The sequence below is a fragment of the Phacochoerus africanus genome, chromosome 2 (assembly GCF_016906955.1).
Source record: "Phacochoerus africanus isolate WHEZ1 chromosome 2, ROS_Pafr_v1, whole genome shotgun sequence".
NCBI classification, from domain to species: Eukaryota; Metazoa; Chordata; class Mammalia; order Artiodactyla; family Suidae; genus Phacochoerus; species Phacochoerus africanus.
In genome coordinates this window covers 108,742,108-108,759,874 of record NC_062545.1, presented here as the reverse complement: position 1 = coordinate 108,759,874, position 17,767 = coordinate 108,742,108, and the positions used below count along the sequence as shown (strand labels likewise).

Below are 17,767 nucleotides of genomic sequence, written 5' to 3'. Positions count from 1 at the left end.
GGTTAGAATTGTGGGAGGCACTCAACCCAGGCTGGAATATCCTTGCAGATGTGGCAACAGAATAATCTGCCACAGTAGCACTCACATCAACAGATGTGGTGCCACCCCCGACATGGGCTTTCTCTGTGATGCGCTCATTATAGGCCACTCACCGCAGAGGGACCACTCTGCTGGGGAACGGCTGCATGGACTGGTGAGAACTCCTTAAGAGGCATTTCTTATCCAAGTCATCATAAGGGAATCAATCATGATGGGCTCAGTCTGTCATGAATCAACAAAGTTAGCCAGAGCCTTGAACATATCAAGGGCAGATGCAAGATATACAAGCAAAGGTATTTCAGTATGATTCCCAGCAAATATCAAACTTCACGGTGGTGGGGCCAGGGGAATGAATGGTAAGGAGAGAGAGAGAGAGAGAGAGAGAGAGAGAGATATGATATATGCAAACCAGTTTTTTATATTTTCACTTTGAAGAGTCTGATCCCACCCAGGCAAAACTGAAACCCTACCCAAAGTGGCCAGAGGCCTTGGATTACGAGGACTGTGTCTGAGTAAAGCTGCAGAAACTACAGCTCTAATCCTCATGAAAAAATGGGAGGCAGTTTATTATTAAAATACAAACATGAAAATACTTTAGACCATTTCATTATCAGCATAGTTCCAAATGCAACGTTCCCTTTATCAGTCAAGTTTAAAATCGTGTGGCTTCAAAGCGTCTGTCCTGCTGAGACCCTTCAAAGAGCAGTGCAAAAAAGGGAGAGAAGACACCTTTCTTAAATGGCAGACAGTCCTTATAAGAAATTCTCTAGGGTTCTATTCTGACTATTCAGTGTGACTTGGGGCACTTTTAAATCAGCCATTTGGCACTTTCTGTTCGGAATTTTTAGGCACAGCGCGACACAGTCAGCTTGGTGAGCCCTTCCCCGTGCATTCGGTATAGCAGCTGAAACTCAGCAGGCAGCTGGTGGGACTCCTGCCACTTGGTGGTAAATTTGGTTCCTTTTTTGTCATAGTAATGGTATGGAAGATCTTCCCTTGTGTTGGGATCAAATCCAAAAGGCCAAAATCCATACAAGTGGATCTCTTCACATATTGCTGATGCAAGGGTGTACATAAGAATACCTGTGCTCAGCCGTTTGGGTGACAAATGTTTGTTTTTCCAGTACCTGTGGAACAATAAGTACAGGTTGATTCAGAGGCCAGTACTGAGGGTTTCAACCAGAGTGGTCAATATGACTGGTTTGGGAAGTGAATTTAACCAAGTAACCTAAATAGTACTTGCTTTGAGTCTGTCTTTTAGACCACAAAACACCTTGGGGTAGGGCCAGCTACATAATTTGTGAGATCCAGTGCAAAGTGAGTGTGGGCCCTTATTTCAAAAACTATTGGGAATTTCAGTAGGGCAGGCAGAGTAGCTATTAATAACAGACGGCTCCCGTGCTACTCTAGAGGCAGCACATGTCTGAAGCCGTCCCTTCCTTTGGGTTGTCCTAGTGAGTGGTGTCTCTGACTCAGTGGTGATGCCACAAAAGCCCACCAAAGGGACGACTAGGCTCCCACACAGAAGGCAATGGGAGTGGGAAGGAGGTTGTTTAATCTCAGGGGTCCTCCTCTGTTAGCTCCTCACCCAAACCTGGGGACTAAATCTTTCTTCTTGTGTTGGGAAAGATTGTGGGGACTTATTTTTTTCTACCCTCTTATAAAAAATCATATTCCCTGTTACTTATCTTCTACTCAGGGGCTCTGAGCCCTTCTCGGGTGTGCCAGGACCTAAGAAAAGTATTTACACACTTCTTGAATTTTGTTTAATTAATTATTTATTTATTTTTATTTTTTTTTTGCTTTTTAGGGTCACACCCACGGCATATGGAGGTTCCCAGGCTGCGGATCGAATCAGAGGTATAGCTGCCAGCTTATGCCACAGCCACAGCAACCTGGGATCCGAGCCACATCTGTGACCTACATCATAGCTTATGCTCACAGCAACACCGAGTCTCTTTAGTCCACTGAGCAAGGCCAGGGATTGAACCCGCATCTTCATGGATCCTAGTTGGGTTCATTAACTGCTGAACCATGAAGGGAACTCCCACTTCCTGAATTAAAAAAAAATTCTAGGAGTTCCCATCGTGGCGCAGTGGTTAACAAATCCGACTAGGAACCATAAGGTTGCAGGTTTGGTCCCTGGCCTTGCTCAGTGGGTTAAGGATCCGCTGTTGCCATGAGCTGTGGTGTAGGTTGCAGACACAGCTCGAATCCCATGTTGCTGTGGCGTAGGCCGGCAGCTACAGCTCCGATTTGACCCCCAGCCTGGGAACCTCCATATCCTTCCATATTTAGAGAGTAATTTGAAGCCTTCCTACCTATGCTGCCAAAGAGTTGAGCATGCCGTGGAGTGTATGTATGTGAGTTTATGATGGCTGTACAGGCATCTTCAAACTGTTCATGAATCAAGTTTCCATGGACTGCACTTCTTTCAAGTTTTCATTGAACCAATGCATTCGGTTCTAGCCTGAGTGGGTGTTATGGTTGATTCTGTGGCCTGCTGAAAGGTTGAGGGCAGTGTGGGCCACACAGGCTGCTTCCTGAAGTTTCTAATATGTCTCCTTCTTCACTACCTGAGGCTTCAAAGGGACATTCTCCTTTCTAGTTGAAATCTAAAAGTTCAGTCTAGGTTTTAACTTTTTATTTCTTCTTTTTAGGGCAGTTCCTGCAGCATATGGAAGTTCCCAGGCTAGGGGTCAAATTGGAGCTACAGCTGTTGGCCTACGCCACAGCCACAGCAACACAGGATCCGAGCTGCATCTGCGACCTACACTACAGCTCACAGCAACGCCAGCAACGCCGGATCCTTAACCCAGTGACTGAGGCCAGGGATTGAACCTGCATCCTCATGGATACTAGATGGAATCATTTCCACTGTGCCACAATGGGAATGCCCTAGGTTTTTAATATTCTTACCTAAGGAGTTAGAATGACTTCTGACAATTCTTTTCGTACAGCTGAACTTAAATGGAGCAAGGAGGGAGCAAAATGATGAGGTCAAAAGACCACAGGGCAGGTTGGCAGGAGGCCTGGCTTCTAATTCTGGCTCTTCCCATTTTGGGTAGTGATGTTGGGTAGATAACTCATTCTTTGTACCTGAACTGACTTGTCTTTAAACTTAGGAGTTGGGTTACATGACTTCTTAAAAAAGTAACCATACATCCCAGGAAACTGGAAATGTCCCAGTTTTTGTCTGTTATAATTCTTTAAAAATTGTTTTTCTATTAAAGTATAGTTGATTTAAATCTTTTGTTATAATTCTTAATAGTGCCCTTTTTCTTTCAAAGTGAAAGTTCCAGTTTGGACTGAATTCTGACATCACCCTACCTATTAGATACATACCAGTTGATCACATGATGATTCCTCCCTCTATGAGAGATCAACTACACAAATCTTAAATTTGGAAGACTTTAGAGGACTACCAGTAGTGAATAATCTACTATGGGAAAAAATATTTAGAATCTTTGTTTACCAGACCTCCCAGAATCCACTCTAACTTGCAGATTATCTGGATGGTACGTTAAGCCACTGGGGCTTCTCACATAGGGGAGATTAGAGTTGAGGCAGTTTCCTCAGATTATTTAAAGAAAAAAAATTCTGCAATTAATCTTGTTTTTATAAAATGTCCTGCATTATTGTCTCTCAATTCTGACTGCTTCTTAGAATCATCTGGGGAATTATTAAGACATACTGGGTATCTGAGCCTCTCCCTCCCCCACCAGACAAATTACACTAGAATCACTTGAAGTAGAGCCCAGACAAGAGTATTTTTTAAATCTCTCCAAATGATTCTAAAATAGAGCCAGAGTTAAGACTCATCAGATTAGAGGAGAATATTGCATTTCTGGTTACTCCGTCTTTTTGATTACAAGGGACAACAATGAGTTGATAAAATACTTTCCACATGTTTTGGCACTCAAATCCAAAATTATAAAAGTAGACTGTACAATTTTGATTTATCTAGGTGGTCTTCTAATCTTGGACATCTAAAAACCACCCAAATATCAAATAAAAAGGAACATTTAAAGTCAGTTGCTGCTTTTTTTTTTTTTTAAATCTTGATTTGTCTACTTTAGTCATTGGCGTTATTGGGACATAGCTGTCCATTAAAAGAAAATTATTGATTTGTGGTGATTTCCATGACTGCTTGTTAGGCATACCACCAAGGAAGGGGGCAGGAAATAGAGAGGGGAGGCTGATGAAACACCAGTCCCTCCATGTGGTTACCAGCTGGGATAGAAGATTGAACATGTTACCCAGAATGAATCATTCATTCATTACAAAATATAAGAGTTTGCCCTAAAGTACTAAGCTAACCACAACAACTAACTAATCAGATAGCTCCCACCCCCAAGAGATTACAGTATTGATTTGCCATCTGGTAGGGTATGAGTTAAAGGCAATAAAATATACACACCTGTTGACATGTTGCATTATATTTCCAGGCCAAGCCAACTGGACCTTTAACTGACCTCTGTGTTCAACAAAAAAGTCAACTAATGTCCTGGTAACAGTTGCTGAGGTATGGAAGAAAAATGCAGGGATCCAAAGAATGGCCCCATCGAGCTTTTTTAAACTGAGAAAAAAGTTGTTACGGTCCTGAATGGTCAAAAGATTGTTGTAATATTTTTCCAGGATGCTGGGGTTGAAGGTGGTAAGGTTGGTTTTCCTTCCAACATCTCTTTGGAAAGCTTCCGTAGGGGCGAAATTGCAACGGAAAACAAAATCTGATTTATCTATTTGTTGTCCACACCGGCTCCCTGTCAGGATCCCACTATTTCCAACCACAGCACAAATATTATAATGCTTATTCACAATGGGTGACACGTCTGGAAGCAGTGATCGGAAATTATTGCTAATAGAGAAAACATATTTATGGCTGGAATAATCATAGTGCATCAGTTGTCCAATCCGAACACTATTCTTGGTCAAAGAAAAATTTTTTATTACATCGACATGCTGAAGAATTTCTTGCCTAAAATAAAAAGAAATTCATTAAATGTATCCCATTCAAAAGAATTGATTTTCCATCTCACGTCTTATGCTGCCATTTCATTCAGACAAGAATCATAGGCACACTGAATCCAAGAAAGATTATACATTCATAATAACTGTGGTCTTTGAAGGGAGAACTGCTTCAGAATTTACAGATATGTGCTAATCTCTCTGTCAAATTTTGGGTGTAATCCTTTGAGGACTGCAAATGTAGCTACTTACAGTTTCAGCTACCAGATTTTTGGTTTTCTGCTCTACCTGCAAAGTGTATTTGATCAAGGGGGAGGCATAGGCCAAACTGTGTCGGAAAATACAGGAAGACAATTTACACAGGCCCCAAAGAGCTCACATTAATGCATAAACATTGGTAACTTGGAGTTTGTAACTAGAGATTACTTGTTTGCTATTGGACTGCAGTGTTCGAGGAGTATCAAATATCAACAGTGTCCAAATAAGAGCCAAATAGATATGAGTCAGTATAATACTATCTATTATTAAAATATGAAAATGGTCATAGCGGTGGGAGTAGTTGAATATTTAATAGAAATGAGATGATAATCTCATTAATGTCCTTTGAATAATGAAACAGGAATATTTTTCTACTTTATTATATAGAAACACAAATCAAGTTAGAGAAACCTAATCCTTAGGAAAAGAAGCTATTGCAAATCCTGAAAAATGTGTTTATAGTCTAAGAATTCAGAAGATCAACAAGGCAAGGGTGATACTTAGCACTAATTCTGCCTGCTTTCATGCTGAGCTTTGAGTGAAATTAAGCATCTCCTCTTAGTCTTGGCTATTTAAAATATTTAAGAGAGACCGATTACTCTTCTACTAGGTTCTCCAGCTCTAAGAAATAACATTGACTCTCCTGTGTCTTTTGTCTAAAAAATAGCAGGAATGAAACAAAATGCTTTGCCTATCATTACTTTACTTGGAATTTTATTTTTTAAAATTATTTCATTTATCAAAATTAAGAGCAACATAAACTGAAAACTTTAATCCCAAAGTTACTAATATCATTCTTTACAAACTGTTATAAAGATATAGTAAGTTCAAAATGACACTGGGAAAGTTAATTAAAGATCACTTAATAACTGGATTGAAAGGAGGGAAGTTTTGAGAAATTGTTCTAACTGGTTATTTGGAACATATGGTCTAGTGTCAGAAGGATTTTTTTTTTTTTTTTTTGCTTTTTAGGCAGCACCTGCGGCATATGGAAGTTCCCAGGCTAGGGGCTGAATCCTAGCTGCAGCTGCCAGCCTACACCACAGCCACAGCAATGCCAGATCTGCGCTGCATCTGCTACCTACACCACAGCTCATGGCAATGCCAGATCCTTAACCCACTGAGTGAGGCCAGGGATCGAATCCATGTCCTCATGGATACCAGTCAGGTTCAAAACTGCTGAGCCACAATGGGAACTCCCATAATAATATTTTTATTGAGTCAGAAATACGTTTTGGGAAAAGATATAATGTATTGTACCAATGAAAGTTTTCTGGATTGTATATAAAATTAATATTGGATTAAAACCATAAAAGTTAAAAAAAACCTTCAGAGTTTTAGAATTAACCAATTATTGTCATGGACTAATTTCTAAACAGTGTTTTAAAGTTTTTAACATAATCATATGTATGTCAGCTTTTCAAGTAAACATTTTCATGACACCATGAATATCTGCTGAATTTAATTCCATCATTAGATTAAAGTAGAAGAGTGCAGTAACTAGAAATTCTGTGACGAAAACACACCCTAAATAGAGTGGTAAAATAAGTATTTGTAAAATAAGTATTCATAGCCCTAATGAATACACTAGATGGCTCACATTCCATTTAGCAGCATAATAATCCCACTGAAAAGGAAGGGGTAGTGACTTATCTGGGATTGCTAAGACTAGACCAGAATCATTGGGGAGAATAAATATATTTGAAAAAATTTCAACCTTCTTCCCTCACCTCAAAAAACAGAGGAAAAAAATCCCAGCACACATACACACAAATTCCTTCACGTATAAATGAGGCTGCTACAAGACAACTAAGAATAATGTTCGGTAGCTTTTACAATATGTTAAAAGCTACTAAAGTTCAATGAGAACAGTTTAAAAAAACAAAACCATACTTAAATACCTGTATATATTTGGGCTGAGATTTTCACTAGTAATTTGTTAGGGAAGAAGTGTAGTGTTTTCTGTGTTTCAATGAGACAATACTTTTTTATTTTTTTTTCAAGTTTTTCCAGTGGGGGAATAAAAATGCATTGGGTGTTCTTTTTGTAATTAATCTTTAAAAAAAATTTAAATGGCTTTGGCAGTATTAGTCGTACATGTTAACTGTAAATCATGGTGCTCAATTAAGCCTAAGTTAGGGAGGATACTGGAAATATATTTTTTTCTTCCATTCAAATTGGTCTTCTTGATGTTTCCTTTTTATGAGAGGGCACTACATAAATATAAAAGGGTTACTAACCAGACTTTGTGCAGTTAGTCCAAGAAGGCAGTGCAAATACACCTCAGGTTGGGGGCGGGTTTGTGTGTGTGTGTGTGTGTGTGTGTGTGTGTGTGTAGGTTTTTGTTTTGTATTACTTCGTTTTTTGAGCTCCAGAATTCAAAACATCTTGGGTCTTTTTCCCCCTATCCTACCTTTGATGTAAAAACGCTGTCCGATTAAATGTCCACTTAGGTCTGTCTTGGAGTTCGTGAGTCAGAGAATGCGGAAAGGGCACAAATGACGGATCTAGAAACTTCAGCGCAAATTGTGACCTGGAGAGGAGCATGAGTACACAGACAAACGTGCTGGCCTCAGCTAGGGGAAGTCAAGGTAGCCATTAAAGTCCAGCCGGTTGGGAGCGGGCGGTGATGGGGGGCAGTTGGCACGCGCGCACCGGCTACATGGGGCCCCAGAGCCCTTTCTCTTTTGCCCCACCTTCTGCTCCCCACCCACGCTCGGGAGGAAGAAGGAAAACTGGGGAAATCCGTCTCTATTGTCCATCCCTCCGGGTGCGGGAGAAACCATAAAATGGCCGTCTCACGGAGAGCAGGGGCGGGAGCCGCGCGCTCCACTAGAAGGTGATGAGCAGAGAGGAGCGGGGAGTCAGCACCGCGGACAGCGGCCGCACCACCCCCTTGCCAGACCCGCGCCGCCCCCGCGGTCCCCGCGGATTGATTTTTGGAGAAAGGGCAGAGGAAACTGGAGACCCAGAGGAAGGAGGGGGGTGGCTTCTTCCTTAACCTCTTCCTTCCCGAGCCTGTCTGATTTCACTCTCTGTCCTCTGACTGGGGACCTCCCGGAAACAGCTGGCCAACTCCACTCCTTGCCCCGGTGGAGCTTTTCTAGGTTTCACACCTCGGGCCTGGCTTGGACCACAGGATGTAGTTTGTAGTTGCCCCTCAGAGGCTCTGCTGGGAGAACTCCTAGGGGGTCACAGTAGGGGCAGAGGCTCTTCACGAGCCTCACTTTGCCTGGAGCCTTTTCAGTCCAGCCTCGCGCCCTGCTTGGACCTGGGGTTGAGGATCGGCGGCTCTTAGGAGGCTCGCTTCCCGCAGAGGGCGGGGGAACTGCAGAAATCCCGGAAAGTGGGGGGGGGGGGGGGCGGTGATGGCAGCGGCGGGGGGGAAAGGATGGATGTAGAATACCCCAGGGGCTTCAGGAGAATAGACCCGCGCATCATTAGATGGGGTAGGGGGTGGGGGAGAGAAAAGGAGGAGAGCGCAAGAGGAGTCCGGCGCCTGCGCCATTAAATCGCCCGGGACAGCCCAGAGCCCAGCCGCGGAGTCTGCGGACAGGGCGCAGGTTAGGCACTCACCTCCCGCGTGTCCATCTCTCCATACTCCCTCGCAAATACACGCAAGGCCTCTCCCTCCACCATCGTTCTCCTTAAACCCTCCCCCAATTTTCGAAATGGGGGAAGGGATGCCGAAGAATACGAGAATGCAATCACACTATTAGGACAACGGCTTTTAGGAGCTTAGGGGGCCGGGGGTGGGGAGTCAGAGATAGGAACGGAAGGACCACGCAGTTATCTTGCCCAAAGTGTCTCGGAGAAGCCAAAACACCAACCTCCGCCCCCGACGTCTCGCCCCCATAAACCAGATACCTGAGGGCGCTCAGAGGCCCGCACTCACCGGAATCCTGCGTGGAACATGTACATTCGGGGCGCCCCCGGGTTGGCGTACTTGGGAGTGGTGAAGATGTTCTCCTTTTTCAGGGACACGTAGCTGATGAGCGATAAAATCAGCAGGGCGACGCTGAGCATGACCAGCCCCAGCACGCTGGCAACCCGGGCCATTTTGCAATTTCTCATCCCGGGCTGGGTTGGGATCAAGAAAAGAGGGGAAATCGGTCCATTGAGCGGCCAGCAGCTCGCTGGCGTATCAGTGTGTGTGAGTGTGTGTGTGTTCGCGTGCGCGTGTCAGCGTGTGTGCCGAGGGAGGGGGACCGGGCAAGGGAGCCGCGGAGGGCCAGAGGGTAGAGGCAAGCAGGAGCCCCAGAGAGAAGCCAGGCCCCCAAGGCAGGGGCGAGCCGGGGCCAGGAGGCTGAGCAGGAAGATGGAGGGTCTGGGCGCGGCGGCGTGGCGATGGAGCGGCGCACGGTGCGTCTCCGGCCGCCGGCTCAAGCTCCCCCGCGCGTTTCCAGCGAGGCTGCCATCTCCTCTGCCGCCTGCAAGATAAATGTGATTGGAATAATGTTACAGTTCGATCTAAGCGCAGGATTTAATTAATGAACTCTAATCTCCCAAATAACCGTGGGAGGGGCGGGAGAGGGAGGGATGAAGGGGAGGTGGCAGAGGGAGGGGAATTGAGGCTGGAAGGCTGCAGCCCACGTCAGCGGCCTTCCCCGTTGAGAGTGTGGCCGAGGGGGTGGCTGTGGCGAGACAGACACCCAAACTTAGTTTAATGGGCAATTCATTACTTCATAAATATATAGTGGAATATAGAGATAAATAACTGGATTTGCTGTCCTGGAGGATACCACCGCTGGGTGCTTTTGCATGCAGGGAGAGTGGTTTTAGGGGTAGACATTTAAAAACATCTCTCCTCAGCACTGAGCACAGCCCTGAACCCCACAGATCAGCATCCGCCCCAGCACCCCAGCAGGGAAGCCCTAAATAATGGCTGCACCTTGTGAGCACTAAAACCTCTTTGGAACTTTCCAGAATCTCCCCTATCCACTTTCTGCCCCTACTGCATACTTTAACTTTTCTCTAAAAGATGGGTAATACTTAGCAGTGTTGCGAGGTAAGCTGTGAATGTGGAGGGCCTGGCTCCTCCTGCCTTGTCCTTCTTCCAGTGTCAGACTTCCAGCACACTTCAGGCCAGGGTCACAGCATGGGTGCGGGTGCCCCAGAGTTGACCTGGGCCTGGAGCAGTTCACCCTGATTTAACTTTCCATTGCCCACTTTTATGACTCATCCTTGTGTCCAGGCCTTCAGGATGGGTCAGTCAACTTAGCCCTGAAGCTTAGCTTAGCCCAGAAGCTGGGATGTTATAAATCTCTGTCCACTATAAATGCCTAGAACTCTCTTTTGGAGAAGCCCAAGTACTAGGTAAGAGAGGCTGCCTCTGAAGGTGGAAGGAAAGCACACCACCTAACATCTTGTGTTGCTTGACCTTCAATTTGTTTTAGCATATTCACGTATTACCTGTTTTAATATCCATTGGAAATAAAAGTTAATTCATTTTTCAGTCATGCTGCTGAATGCTCAGAAGGCAACCCACATGTTTCTTTAGCTCTGTCCTTTGCAGTTAGCTTGTGGCTTCTTCCCCTTAGCTTTATTCTTGGCCTGGTCCTCCCAAAACTGGTCAATAAGCACCAAAGAAGGAGGCTGAAGGTGAGAAACTGGCCTTCAAGAGCCTTTTCCAGTAAAGCAAATTGATATTTTCCAAGGTGGCTATGATTTCTTTTTCTCTTGAACTTCTGGTTTTATGGGCTTTGGTGGACCTGATGTTATGGTCTGTCTGTGGGCCATGAATTCCTCAAAGTGGTGACCTCCTGGGCTGTTAACTCTTGCAGAACTAGGGCCATGTTTTCTGCCCTGTTTCTACATACTACCTGCATCACTGTCTATGGAGAGGCATGCTTAATAAATGTTTGAGGACTAAAGCGCCTAAAGAGCACCCTGTGAAACATATTTCTGGTTGTGGATAGCAGTGCACAGAATGCAACTGCCTGTTGCTAATGGAAAGGTAATTTTGCACCTACTGAAGAATTTTGCACTAACCAGAATCTAAAAATGTGGGTCAAGAGGACATGAATAATCTTTTCTCCATGGGAGTCTTGACTATGTAAAAACTTCAGAGAAGGCCTACATGGTGAATACTTGAACTATATTTTTTGAATAAATCTTTTTTTTTAAAAAGAAGGTCATATGAATACAGTGTAAGATGCCAAAAGGAGTTAAGATCTTATGAGAGCTGTCTAAGAATTATATATGTTGGAAAAACTTTTCTTGAACAAGAAGTGGGGGGACACACCATAGAGGCCAGAGTACTGATTACATACCAGGCTCTGAAACCAGCAGGACAGCACTTCAAAGGCTGATTCCGTGACCTTGGGTAAGTTGTCAGCATCTCTGGGCTTTAGGCTCCTTATCACCAGAACCAAAATAAAAACCTCCCAGGATTTGGGGGAAGATTAAACAAGACATGTAAAGACCTTGGCACCGCTCCTGGCCTGTATTAAGCAGTTAATAAATATGAGCTAAACAGCTTGGGCAATTTTTTGTGTCTTTCTCTGACCCAATAAATATCCTGCTACAGAAGGCATAGAGAAGGATGTAGTTCAGGAGGCATTTTCCTACAGAAAATGGCAAAGATCAAGAAACTCTTTGGTTCTCTTTATAAAATAGCACTGCAGGCTTTCCTAGGACATATGATATGGACTCATTCTGCCTGTATTTAAAAATTGATATATTACCTATGCCTAGCACACCTCTGTGAACTTTCTAAATAAAATCTTACTAGGATGATTCCCATTTTGCATATGGATCACTGAAGGTCATGTGATGTAAAGGACCCAAATTAGCCAGAGAATAAACAGGCACACAGGAATCCTGTGCCAGGCCTGAAGGTGACAATGATTGTTCAGTAATTACCAGAGGGAAAAATCTTGGATATACTGCTTCAAAGAGCAGCTGCAGCTACTAGATATGGTATTTTTCAGGCCTGGGATTATAGCTCCTTAGTAAATTAAAAAAAAGGATATTTTTACAAAACATCACTGTCAGCTTTTATTGGAAATCAGACCTCTACAGGAGTATAGGAGGGTGAATACAAGAAATACAGAAGTGAAAGACTCCTTTGACTTAATGTTTTCTAGGGAAGTTGTTATTTTGGACACACATATTTCCCTCGCCCACTTTTTGTTTGCAAAAGTATCTACCTTTTGCAGACATGGCTCTGTTGCCCTGTGTTGTAGTTCCTTACCAATCCGTACCTACCAAGAATAATTTATGTGCCCCATTTAGATGGTTGGATGGGAAGGCTGGGAGGGATGGTGTCTTTTGTTAGATATGGCATCGTTCATTTATTTACTTCTGTTTTTTTTCATCAATCAATTAAATTAAGTGATTGGTTATCAGACATCCTGATGGACAGGCACAGGGGTTATAAAATCTTCCCCCACTTTTTAATTTTTTTTATTTTTAGGCCTGCACCCATGGCATATGGAAGTTCCCAGGCTAGGGGTTGGGTCAGAACTGTAGCTGCTGGCCTACACCACAGCCACAGCAATGCCAGATCTTTAACCCACGAGCGAGTCCAGGGGTTGAATCCACATCCTCATGGATCCTAGTTGGGTTCCTTGACCACTGAGCCATGAAGGGAACTCCTATAAAATCATTCTTGACCTCCTAATGCTTATGGTCTTGTCGGGGAAGAGATGCTTTTTATACATTATCTGTAATCTTTACCTTGACCTGGTGAGGAAGGCATAATTCTCCTCACTTTATAGCTGAAGAAACTAATGTCAAGGATTTGCTCAAGGTGCAGCCTCTTTGACTTTAAAGCCCACCCTTTCCACTGCTGCTGCATACTGCTTGTGAGCAGGTCCAGAGACGGAGAGCTGGAAATGCGTGCAGGCCTGGAAAGTTTGAAGGCATTGTCCTTTGACAGTGAGAACCAGTTAATACTACCACCATTGATGATGATCATGATATCATCTCACTTTTATTGCACACCTGCTATGTATTGGATATTATACTAGGCGTCTTACATAACTAATTTCATTCAATCTCTGTTCAGTCCCTCTGATGATACAATGACTACTGCCATTTCAAATGAGAAACTGAGGCTCAGAGAGATTAAGAAACTTGCCAAAGTCACACAGCTAGTGGCTTCAACAGCTTTTACAGTATTCCAGAGCCAAGAGGAAGAAGGTTTTAAATCTGCTCTCTTGGTTATTGTGTCTCATGGTTACTGAGGAAGAGAATGCATACTACCTCTTTTATTTATTATATTTTATTTTTTTGTCTTTTTAGGGCCACACTTGTGGCATATGGAAGTTTCCAAATTGGAGCTGCAGCTGCCAGCCTACACCACAGCCACTGACCTACACCGCAGCCACAGCAACACAGGATCCGAGCTGCATCTGTGACCTACACCACAGCTCATGGCATTGCTGCTTAACCCACTGATTCAGGCCAGGGATTTAATCTGCATCCCCATGGATACTAGTTGGATTTGTTATAGCTGAGCCACGATGGGAACTCCCGTGCTAGTTCTTTTAAAAGCCATTTAGTCACAAGGGTGGAGGGAGGTTGGCAATAAAGAAAAGACTAGAGTGATAGATACATCTAAAAAGCAGTGGCCTGCTCTGGGGCTGGGAGAAGGCTGGGTAGGGCTGAAGCTGAGTGTGTGTGTCGGGGAGGTGGGGGTGGTGGGGGAGGATGGAGAGAGTGCCCAGCCCTCCTATGGAGACAGTCAGGAGACAGCATCTTATTCTCACTGTATCCTTAGTGTCAGCACAGCACCCAGCACAGCTGATGCTCAGTGTGGGAAGAAGGCAAGGAGCTTCTCTGCTCTATGGCATACCTGAGGTTCAGGTTTGGGAGAAGGTCGGTCTCCAGTACTGACAATGGAGAAAGATTGTTCACCTTGATAGGGGTGGGTGCATTGGCTCACGTATTGAAGAGATGTTTAATTAAATACAAATGGAAAGCACAGGAGGGATGCACCTCCCTCCTGCCCTTATCTCCCTAGAGATGCCACTGTTGGCATCCAGAGGTGCTCTGTGCCTTCACAGGCTTTGGAGTATGTATTCATTTTTTTTTTTAAACATAAATGCTGAGACCGGTTTGAAGTATTTGTTTCAAGGTTCTTATCTGTATCTTGATAAAAGACATTTTGCATAAAATTTTAACATTTCTGATGTTTGCAATGATTGCATTTTCTAGAAGCTGAGGAATTACTCATTTTGCACCTACAGACTTAAAGCTCAGTGAAGCATCTCTAGGTGAAAGGAATACAAGAACTTCAAATAGCCTTTTCTTCAATGAATAAATAAAATATATTTGGAAAGCTGTCTTAAGGCTTTTTGCGGCCCAGTCTTTAGGAAATGATTTGGAAGGAGCTATTGTGTTCAATCGTGTTAATCTCGTGGGTCCTTGCATAGAATTTTGACTTTTCACATGTTTTCAGCTATTACTTTTTCTTGAAGCTAAGGTATTATACTTAGAGAAGCATGAAAAATAATGTTACAGTTAAGTATTAAGCTATTCTTCTGTCTATTGTGTCTCTTTATTGCATTGACTGTGGGTACAGGAAATCACCTGTGGTGAGAACAGCCACAATACCATTGCCTAGGTACCATCAGGGAAGGTGTTTTAAAAGAAATCTAATTTTAGCCTTCATCTTGAGTTTTGGGGCAGTTTTTGTCCCTTGTGCTTCTGAAACTGTAATTATCAACAACATATCTTTGAGAGCAGAGGAAAAAAAGCACTTTTGTTTGTATAACAAAAACAGTAAAATTTCCATGTAATTTTTAAAAACACACTACCGCTTGCTGATTTATTGATGAGTAGGGCTTCCACAGAGGAAGTATCCCCTTTTCTTTCTGGACCCCTCTCCTGATTATAAGCACGTGCCCCTGGGTATTGTGTTCACAGAGAACACAGGAAGAGGTCTCTGGGTCTCCCTGTACTGGAAAACGCAGCCCCAGTAGGGCAGTGGGAACTGAGCTACACTCTGTTGACACTATGGACCTGCCTGTTGTATTGTCATGTTTGCGACCATGATCTATGACGGTATTTTTATTCCTTTCCCTAGATATGGGGAAAAGGGACTAAGGGGGATTAAATAACTTTGCCAAGTTCCCAGCACCTTTATTCAAAATGGGATTTTAGGAGTTCCCATTGTGGCTCAGTGCTAATGAACTTGACTAGCACACAGGTTCGATCCCAGACCCTGCTCAGTGGGTTGAGGATCCAGTGTTGCCATGAGCTGTGGTGTAGGTCGCAGATGAGGCTTGGCTCTAGCGTTGCTGTGGCTGTGGCGTAGGCCGGCAGCTGTAGCTCCAATTCAACTCCTAGCCTGGGAACTTCCATATGCTGCTGGTGCGGGCCCTAAAATAAAATTCAAAAAAAAAATGAAAATGAGATTTTAATATTGGACTGAATACCTGCATAGTACCTCTTTTTACCAAACTTGTTGCTTCTATGCCAGAAGCTTAGGGTCTATACGCTGGGGCATGAAAGATGCTTCCTGAAAGGGCGGATGTTTCACACTAAAAAAGGAGCCAAGGTTGTAGTGTCCATTTTGGCTTCTGTATTCCTTTCTCCTCATGGTCACTTTTTTATAAGGATGTTTGAACACGAGGAAAGTGGCTTCTCAATGGATGAGATGGCTGATGTAAACTTGGGAAGAATCCTTTATATCTTTGTTTCAAAATTCTATTTTGCTCTGTCGTTTTATAGTTTTATGTGCAAAGGGCTCTAAGTCCTGTTGGAGGTGGTCTAAGATGAGGAAGTGTCTGGCTTTGGGTATCTGTACTTGTGTTTTGAGGAGGGCAATTTTGGTGTAAGCCTCTTTGCAGGTAGAAGAGGTTCGGTGGAGAATATCAGAGGAATTGCAGGCAGATAAAGAATGTAATTCGCACCGTCTCCCTGACAGCAACCCGAGTAGAAGGAGCCTGGGCAGGTTCAGAGGCGAGAGCAGGTAACCGATCTTCCCAGCACATCACTGATGCTGACACCAGTTATCTGACTCCTGGCTTCATTCCTATGTAGGAGTTTTATTCTTGCTCTGAGTTCAAGCCACTCATTAGAAAAAACCTCAACCATTAAGTATATTATTTCCTTGACAAAGAATTGTATTTCTTTGTATTTTTCCTGAAGAAAACATCAAACAAAAGTGAGTAGTGAGCATGCTGTAACACTATTTTGTCACATCTTTGACCATCTATGATTACAGAAAGCCTCCTGATTGGACTTCAGTCTCTGTAAATAGGTACCACTTCTCACCTGGCAGCAGGTGCTACTTCAAGGGCAATCAGAGTGTGGAAGACTGAGAATATTGGTTCATTTCTTGGAGACCCGGCATGACTTATAATATATATGTAGGCATATCTAGGTTCCTGAATTAGACCCCGGTTTGGTTGCTGAATTCTACTGCTGGTTTTGGCTTAGATCTTGGACAGTCTTTCCCCATCTGCCAGGAGAGTTAGGCTCTTCTAACCCTGCAGCATTGTCTGTGCTCTCAGACATCTCCCATCCTGTCCTCTGCTTTCCCCATTCTCTGTGACATTTAGGATTGACAGCTAAAAGCGGGGGGTGAGCCCTGTAATATTAAACTTACTTTTAATCTTTACAGCAGCATCCTTCAACTCTTTAGTTTTATGTTGGATGGCTATGTATTTAGCAGTTTTAGGTAGGATTTGCAAGACTGTGGAAACTATATCTATTACAGATCTGGTGCAACGCTGGCTGTGAAAAAGTGAGGTTGCAGACAGCATTAGACCTTTGGATAGTGACTGTGAGCACTTATCAAAGGATGCTCTCTTTGTGAGCTCAGTGCGGAAGGGGATGCTGCTTCCACATAGGTCTTTGCAGTTGATAATCACTATCTTTAGGGCCATCTTTGGGGAAAAAGACTGACAACCACATAAATCTTACATTTTTATAGTACTTCAGTCTTTTTTCAAAGTACTCTCACATCTATTATCCCATCTTGACCTCCCAAGGAAACTGAGTTGGGAACAGCAAGTATTTCTATCCTGATTTCATAGATAAGACACAAAGAGGTTAAATCACACAGCAAGGCAGAAGGAGACGAAGGCTAAGCATCCATGTCTGATGTTAAGACTGCTAGTCTCTCTCTACTAAGGAAAAAAAAAAAAAACCCTCTCCTTTTTATTCTCTCCAATTTAGCCTCTACTGTTGAAATCTACTTATTTAAAGCAGAGTTTCTCAACTCTACCTGCACATTTAAGTCTCCTGAACAACTTAAAAGTAAAACAGATGCCCAGGCCCCATCCCAAACTGATTGCATTAGGATCTTAGAGGTAGCTCCCAGGCATCTGTAAATTTTAAAGCCCCTCAGGTGATTCTGATGCACAGTGAGGATCAAAAACCATTACTAGAAGTTGACCAGTGGCAACCCTCCTGTCAAACCCAGTGGCTTTTCCTTCACTACTAGCCTGGAGCTATCTGATGTTAATTTCCTCTTTAAACCCACTCCTTTGGCTTCCATAAGTGACACTCTCTCAGTTCCCTATTTTTCTCTGATAGTGGCCTCCCA

The 17,767-nt window shown here is 43.5% G+C and overlaps 1 protein-coding gene across 1 annotated transcript; it reads right to left on the bottom strand.

Annotated features, from left to right (window-relative positions):
• Positions 1 to 384: 384 nt before the first annotated feature.
• On the bottom strand, positions 385 to 10,327 carry ST8SIA3 (ST8 alpha-N-acetyl-neuraminide alpha-2,8-sialyltransferase 3). The gene is made up of 4 exons (XM_047769433.1): positions 9,161 to 10,327; positions 7,679 to 7,798; positions 4,460 to 5,017; positions 385 to 1,166 (listed from the first exon to the last, which is right to left on the bottom strand). Exons 1-4 carry the CDS (start codon positions 9,337 to 9,339, stop codon positions 884 to 886), a joined length of 1,140 nt encoding a protein of 379 aa, XP_047625389.1. The 5' UTR covers positions 9,340 to 10,327; the 3' UTR covers positions 385 to 883.
• Positions 10,328 to 17,767: the final 7,440 nt, after the last annotated feature.

Excerpts from the sequence above, each read along its gene's own strand:
- ST8SIA3 (XM_047769433.1), bottom strand. The coding sequence starts at position 9,339 with ATGAGAAATTGCAAAATGGCCCGGGTTGCCAGCGTGCTGGGGCTGGTC. Across the intron at positions 5,018-7,678 it reads ACAGCGTTTTTACATCAAAG|GCAAGAAATTCTTCAGCATG; the intron begins GTAGGATAGGGG and ends TTTTTATTTTAG. Across the intron at positions 1,167-4,459 it reads ATAATGCAACATGTCAACAG|GTACTGGAAAAACAAACATT; the intron begins GTGTGTATATTT and ends ATTGTTCCACAG.